This window comes from Apium graveolens, chromosome 1 (assembly GCF_009905375.1).
Source record: "Apium graveolens cultivar Ventura chromosome 1, ASM990537v1, whole genome shotgun sequence".
Classification (NCBI taxonomy): Eukaryota; Viridiplantae; Streptophyta; class Magnoliopsida; order Apiales; family Apiaceae; genus Apium; species Apium graveolens.
This window is the reverse complement of record NC_133647.1, coordinates 4,522,388-4,530,219: the sequence shown is the minus strand read 5'-3', so window position 1 is coordinate 4,530,219 and position 7,832 is coordinate 4,522,388. Positions and strand designations below refer to the sequence as shown.

At 34.9% G+C, this 7,832-nt stretch overlaps 1 protein-coding gene across 1 annotated transcript; it reads left to right on the top strand.

Moving 5' to 3' along the window:
* The first annotated feature begins 2,493 nt into the window (after positions 1-2,493).
* LOC141711955 (uncharacterized) lies at positions 2,494-3,928 on the top strand. The gene is made up of 3 exons (XM_074515059.1): positions 2,494-2,989; positions 3,075-3,196; positions 3,398-3,928. The coding sequence occupies exons 1-3, from the start codon at positions 2,494-2,496 to the stop codon at positions 3,926-3,928; spliced, it is 1,149 nt and encodes a 382-aa protein (XP_074371160.1).
* The last annotated feature ends 3,904 nt before the right edge of the window (positions 3,929-7,832 follow it).

Sequence of the window (7,832 nt, the reverse complement as noted above, 5' to 3'; positions counted from 1 at the left end):
GGTATTTTGAAGTTAAGGGAGAAAAATAAATCTATAAAGGAGTAAGGAATGATACGGGCTTCGAGGAAGCGTACCCGGACTCCTTAGGGCGCGCCCCGTGCTATGTAGTTGCACGGGGTGGCCGCTCTGCAATGCGAAATGGATAACTATAATAAATAAGCAAGAAGGTTACTGTAAAAACTGAAATGGGAAGTGAATTAAGCATAAGGATTATACAAGTGAAGAGTAAAAGCCCCGGGAGAAGCTCCACCACACCCAAGGCGCGCCCTAAGTGTCCGGAGGAGCCTTCGAAGCAGTTTTACCCGGTTTGCCAGTCGACCCCTAAAACCGTGAACTGGTAAGCCCGTACCTAAACACGGGTTGAAGTGGACCGGATCACCTGGGATTGTGTTCCAGTTCATCATATAATAACTTTTGTGTTTTCTATAACTAATTAAAAATGAGCATCTTTCATTTCAAGAAGACAACTTTTGTGTTTTCTATAACTAATTAAAAATTAAACAAATTTGTAATTTATATACAGTTAAACCTCGATAAATGAATACTTTTGGAATTGAGATATTTTATTCATAAATCGAGATTATTCATTTATCGAGATAATATTGTCTCTATTATATTGGGACCGAAAAAAAATTATTTGGAGAAATTATTCGTTTATCAAATATTTAATTATCGAGGTTCTATTGTAATTAGCATACAAATAAATGAAATAAGAGCGGTGCTACTAATAAAAAATAATTTCAAAAAATATTCTAAAATAACAATGTATAATTTCATTTGTGCTACTAATACATAAGAACGAAGATTCTATATAATTAATAAGCAATAATCAATAAGATATCGACAATTTAAAATTTTTGAAATGATTTTTAAAGCATTTTTTTGGACAATAATAATTTTCATAAAATTAATTAGACACGTAATTTATGTAAAAATATTTGTCTTAAAAGTCAAAGATTATTATGGCCTATCGTCGTTCGTTAATTAGTTGCATGATTTTTGTTTAAATTGATTCTTACTCAATTCATGTTAGCTTTATATTATATTCATTTTCAATTGATTGCGGAATCTTTGTAAAGTGAAGAAAATTGTTATTTTCACAGCACGTTTATTTTTCAGAGCAATAATGTATCAAAAGATCAAATTACCCCTTGCAATATTTTTTTTCTTTTCACCTATTATTTGCTCTGTAAAAAAATGTTATAAAAAAATAATTTTTAAAAGCTTTAATTTTAAAAAACATATAAACATATTGTATTATAAAAATATATAAAATCACTATATTACAAAAGCATCCATAAATGTAACTTAAAAGTTAATAATTATAATCATCTTGGTCGTTGTTCACAATTTGCACGGGCTAAATCAAATGCAAAGTAAAAAGAATTTCAATAATTTTTCAAAAAAAATAAAAAAGATCGTATTCGCTTACTTTTTGATATATGATCCCACATTTGATACATTGTTTGATGTTCAGTTTGAAAAAAGTACAACTCAAATTTGGTTTGATGTATAAACAAATTTTACAAGCATATGGTCTTGATTGAGTCCATTTTATATATAGGTCGGTGAACCAGCTCGTTGATAAATTTTGTAAATTAATAGATAAAAATACTAATTATATATATATATATATCCCTGAATAAATTTTATGAACATATGGTCTAAACTGGGTACATTTTATATATAGGTCGGTAAACAAAATCGTTGATATAATTTGTAAATAAATAAATTAACATACAAGTTATATATATATATATATATAAACTGGTATATATATATAGCTGGTATGTTAATTAATTATTTAATTTTTAATTAATTATTTAATTAATATATATATATATAACTGGGATATAGATTTACGAACATATGATATAGTCTGCGTACATTTTATTTATAGGTCGGTAAACCAGATCGTTGATATAGTTTGTAGATAAATAGATTAACATACTAGTTATATATTATGTTACTCGGACTCGGCTACAAATGTTCGAATGTCCATGTCCGAGTGTCGAGTATCCGACACGAGTACTCGAAGGTAAAATGAAGAGTCCGATATATAAATATATCCTTGAACAGATTTTACTAGCATATGGTCTAGACCGAGTACAATTTACATATAGATTGGTAAACCAGCTCGTTAATACAATTTATATATCCCTGAATAGACATACAATCAAAAATGGCTTATGGAAGCGGCAGTAAAAGGCACTCTGAACAAATCTCCCAAGATGAAGGTGAGTTTAATGAGCAGGATCAAGATGAAGAAGTACAACCAATAGAAACACCCACAGATGATACTGATGAGCCAAATCCAACCCTTAAACCACTACTCTGTGAGGTAGAAAATCAGGAAAAGGCAACTAAAAAAATTCTCGGAGGCTCGGAAAAATGGGTTTGCAAGCATTGCAAGAAATCTTATATAAGTTCTTACACGAGGATCCATTATCACTTTCTTGGTGCTCCACCTGGGAAAAAAGCACAAATTTAAAGATGTCCAGTTCTGATGACCAACAAAACAGAGCTATTGAGGATCAAAAAATGGTTGAAGATGCAGAAGAGAAAGGCATCTCTCCGTCCCTAACATCATCTAATTCAATGAAGGCTTCTCCAAATGAAAAAATTATTGCTGATTTATTTCGCATGATGAAAAGACACTCGGTTGATTTGCTTATCGAGAAGGCTTTATGTGCCAATGGAGTTCCTTTTAATGTGCTTAGGAGTCCAAACTTTATTTCCATGGTGAGAGGAATAAATTGTGCTTCTAAGGATTATAAATTACCATCATATGACAAGGCAAGGACTACATTACTTGATGAATGTAAAAGAGATCTTGAGAAATACTTGGTGCCACTGAAAGATACTTGGTTCATTAATGGAGTTTCTATTATCTCTGATGAATGGACAAACATAAAGCATAAACCAATCATTAACGTCATTGCTTCTAATAGTCAGGGCTCAGTATTTTTGTATGCTGAAACTTTCGAAGGTATGTTATTGTACTTACAATCTTGCATTTTATTTAGAATATAAATGATATGTTTATTACGAATCTGCTTTTTTTTCTTTTTCAGGGATAGAGAAAAAGGAAAAAAAGAAGCTCAAATCGATTGATAAGATCGTGCCTTCAAATGTACTACAAGTCATTAGTGACAACGCCGCAAATTATAAGGCAGCGGGAAAGGAAATAGAGAAGGTGCATAAGCATATCTTTTGGTCACCATGTGTGGTACATACTCTTAATCTTATCTTTATAGATTTTGCTGCTGAGTTTAGTTGGATTCGGGAGACATGTAAAAGCGCTAAATATTTAGTTAAGTTTTTTATTAATCACGCACATGCCCTAGCCATGTTTAGAACAATCTGATCTTAAATTACTTAAAGTGGCTAAAACTAGATTGTATCACATCACAATTTGTTAAGAAGAGTAAAAAAGTGTTGGGAGTCTCTTGCCACCACTGTGGTTTTAATGGCTTGGAATGAGTGGGTTAGGAATAATGAAGTGGGAGTGAAAAATCTTGGGGAAGAGCTCGCTGTAACTATTAGGGATGATCAATTTTGGGAAAAGATTGATAATATATTAGCCATCACTAAACCAATATATTATTTAATGAATAAATTTTCTGATGGTGAAGGGCCGAAAATGGGAGATATTTATGAGATGATGGATTGCATGTTAGGAGAGATAACTAATGCTATGAAAAATAGTTACCATGTTGCTGATCATCATAAAGTGCAGGAAATTTTAGTTAGTCCCTCGGAGAAAATGAATGTTCCAATGCACTGTTTGGGATTTTCATTCAACCCTCATTTTTATGATGCTAATTACTTGAGAATGGAAGCTCCATGTGGTATCCCTAGGTGCCTTCCAGATCAAGATTTGGAGGTTGTTAAAGGGGGTAATGACAGCCTTGGAAAAAATTGGTGAAGAAGAAAGTGAAAGAAAACTTTTACGTGAACAACTTTCAAAATTTCAAGCAAAAGAAGGGATTTTTGGATCCCACACAGCTAGAGTTGATGCAGTGTCCATAAATCTAATTTACTGGTGGTCTACATGTGGATTAGAAACTCCAAAATTGGATGAAGTTGCTTTTAAAAAAAAATCACATCCAATAAGTAGTTTTTCGCTGAACGGGTCTGGAGCACGTACTCGTACATTCATAATGCAAAACGGAATAGGCTCAATGCTGCAAGGCCTGATAAACTCGTGTTTATTAATTCCAATGCTCGTCTTTTGTCTCGTTGTTCAGTAAGCTATAAAAAAATATCGTCAAAGAAGTGGGATGTCAATCCGGAGAATTCACTGTTGGAGGAATCTGCCGTAAGACTTGAAGATACAAAATGGGAATTGGATGATGTATTTCAGATCTCCGTGACTTTATTTTAGTTTTTATTTTTGGAACATTGTTGTGGTTTATTGAGTTTCTGGTCATGTCTAAACTCTAAAATTTGATGCTTTGATTTTTAATATTACTTGGAGATGCTTTAGTTTAATATTACTTAGAAATTAATGGTTTACTGCTACTATATATTCTTGCTGCTGTATAATATATTGTACAGGTTTATAAGGTTGTAATTTGTATAATTAATAACTTACCAGAATGGTAATGTGAATCAGTGGATGACTTGCTCACTTGCAGCCTATTCTTTCTATATATAAATAAGTTTAAGGGTAGAATACAAATTATGTCAAAAAATTTAACTAATTTGCTGTAAAAATTTGGTAATACATTTATGGTTTTCTTTTTTGATGTATAAAATAAATAATAAATAAAGGGTTCCTTGTATCGACCCACAAACCTGTTTCATTACTTAACGAACCTGGTTCCTCTACATCTATGTCCCACATACCCGAACTCCTACCACATCCCAGAATGACCTACGTCCCGTGTAACACTGCTCCAGAGGGCCCTAACCTCTCAGGGCGCGCCCTGAGTAAAGAAAAGGGTCTCCGGGAGCCCGTCTTACCAATAATTATATTGAAGGTGTCATTATGTAGTCTTGCAAGTTGTCCTCGTAGAGGAACGATCATCAACACTTAGTGCGTGCTTTGGGAACTCTATCTCTGCATTCGACGGGTTGTCCTCATCGAGAGACTTTGGGGTTATCTTACACTTTACCCTTAGGATCACTCATTCTGTAGTCTGGTGGGTTATCCTCATCGGGGGGGTAAGGATACGCTTATGCATTTGCGGTAAGTCATGGTTATACCCGTGGTTACGATCGACGGAGATTGTAGTAGCGGATGAGATATCCACCAGCCAGGAAATTTCCTCATCAGTGAAGTTCCGAAGTCTTAATTGAGCCTTGAGACTTTGTGGCCTAGCCACATCCTTGTGCACTCCTAAAGCAAATCAATATTCGAATTATATAGGAAGTTGGTTCGACAACTCCTATTGGGCCACGGAATGAGAAGTCAAGTCTATATTGGTTTCTTGTTCTCCGATAACTACGTAGGTCTTGATCCTTTATAAAAGGAGATACGTAGGCTTATTGTAAGGGGTTGGAAGTGAGAGCTCTATATGCCACTACCAAAAACCCTTGCGATCTCAGCCCCCGATTGATCAGAATCACCACACTCCAATGAATTTTACGGCGAAGTACCACCGCTGAAGATCTTGATTCCGACCGCAAATTTTAAATCTTTGTTAACTGAATTCCTTCATTTACAGAGTTATCAATTGAAAGTGCAGTTTCATTGAAATAAGGCAGTTTAAGGTATAGTAGACCTTTTTCCTAAAAAACCGTGTTTAAAAAGAGAGGATCTGGTTGATGGAGATAGCTTGGAAAAGGATATGCTAAAATCTAGTGCATATGTCGAAATAAGTACACACTTTGATGATCGAAAAAAATGACACATGGTAGCCCGATCCAAAAATCATCATTTTAGAATTCTAGTAAGTCATGTCCAGTGTCTATGACCGCGCAAAATATGCGAAGTGGAAGATCTGTTAATGCGTAAATAATTGTGGAAAAGTTTAAATTTCAAATTCCCTTGCAACTCCAAACAATTTCCAAAAACAAAGTATGGAGAGTTCACGTCTTCACCCCGACAATCTTTAAAATTGTTGGATGTGATGATTTTATTACAAACAATTTCAAATTGTTGAATCTATTATTATCATTTTCTGACTCTTAAATCCCAACAATTCTCGTACTTATCTTATTAGTTTCTTCTCCTCAGTTTATGTCGAAAAAATTAATTTTTTGCATTCACTACATTTTTCAATGTGTTCATTCTTGAATCATCTCCAATTCCCAACTTAGATTTACAGGAGTATAAAAGTTTAAAGCCCTATATTCACCATGAAACTTATAAGCACCACAATCATATGCATAGGTGTTGGGCTTGCTAAGCAGACCTAACTCCACATTAGTATGAAATTGTCCGCTTTGGGCCCGAGCCCGCACGAGTTTATTTTTGGCTAACTCCCAAAAGGCCTCATACTAATGGAGTTATCCGGTGGCTTATATTCTAGTCATCTGCCCCTCCCATAAACGATGTGGGACAACTCCTAACAATCTCCCATTCACACATCGAGATCGATACCTGTCGGATCTGCCTTCTGATTGTGTGATCTGGTCCCCCTTGACCCATACTGGAAGGTACACCTGCCTTTTCCTTGAGCCCATACTGGGTTAGCCCACCTGCCTTTCCCTAGGCCCATCTGGAAGCCCGTCTGAGATTGTTCTGGACCGTTATAACTCAAAGCTCTGATACCACTTGTTCGGCTTGCTAAGCAGACCTAACTCCATATTAGTATGATATTGTCCGATTTGGGCCCGAGCCCCCACGGGTTTATTTTTGGGTCACTTCAAAAAGGCCCAGTACTAATGGAGTTAACTGGATGCTTATATGTTAGCAATCTGCCCCTCCCACAAAGGATGTGGGACAACTCCTAAAAATCTCCCCTTCACATATCGGGCTCGACACCTGCCGAATCTGCCACCTGATTATGTGATCTGCTCCCCTTAGACCTATATTGGAATCCTTCTGGCTTTCTTTCTGACTCCCCCTAGGCCCATACTGGAAGGTCCAGCTTCCTTTTTCTTGAGCCCATACTGGGTAGCCCATCTTCCTCCTCCTAGGTCCATTCTGGAAGCCCAACTGAGATTATTTTGGACCGTTACAACCTGAAGGATTTGATACTAATTGTTGGGCTTGATAAGCATGCATTAACTCCATATTAGTATGAGGTCTTTTGGGAGTGACCCAAAAATAAATCCATGAGGGCTCGACTCAAATCGGACAATATCATATTAATGTGGAGTTAAGGCATGTTTAGCAAGCCCAACAATAGGTTGGGGATTCAGCTATTTCATAAAGGTACATAGGTTTCTTATTTACCGATGATCGATATTCAGCAACAAGAGAGAATAAATATTTTTTCTCTTCCATTCTATAAATTGACTAATAAGATCACTTATAAAATCTTTCAGTTTTTGTCTTATATTCTTCACGTTCTTTGTGAAAACAACATCAAATCAACATATCTTGTTCTGTGATTTTAATAATTTTCAAATTCGTGTTATTACGAATGTCTGCAAATACACATATATTCATGCTTTTTATTATTATGTAAATGTGTGATAATATATTTTTACTTGTTTCATAAATAGTGAGATTTTAATGTGGATGCAGGAGGTGTTTTTGTAATTGCTGAATTTGATTAAAAAAATTAGAACTCGTGTGTAGATAGTACTCTTATAACTCCAGTGAGTACGTACCTAGGGCCATTTGACATTTTTTATGTAATTTAAATACATGTGAATATTTTATTATAATCAATTTTCATACGGAGTGGACCAAATTTTTACAAACTAGATTTAAA

Coding starts and splice junctions, on each gene's coding strand:
- LOC141711955 (XM_074515059.1), top strand. CDS start 2,494: ATGTCCAGTTCTGATGACCAACAAAACAGAGCTATTGAGGATCAAAAA. Junction 2,990..3,074: donor GTATGCTGAAACTTTCGAAG/GTATGTTATTGT, acceptor TTTCTTTTTCAG/GGATAGAGAAAAAGGAAAAA. Junction 3,197..3,397: donor CGGGAAAGGAAATAGAGAAG/GTGCATAAGCAT, acceptor GGCTAAAACTAG/ATTGTATCACATCACAATTT.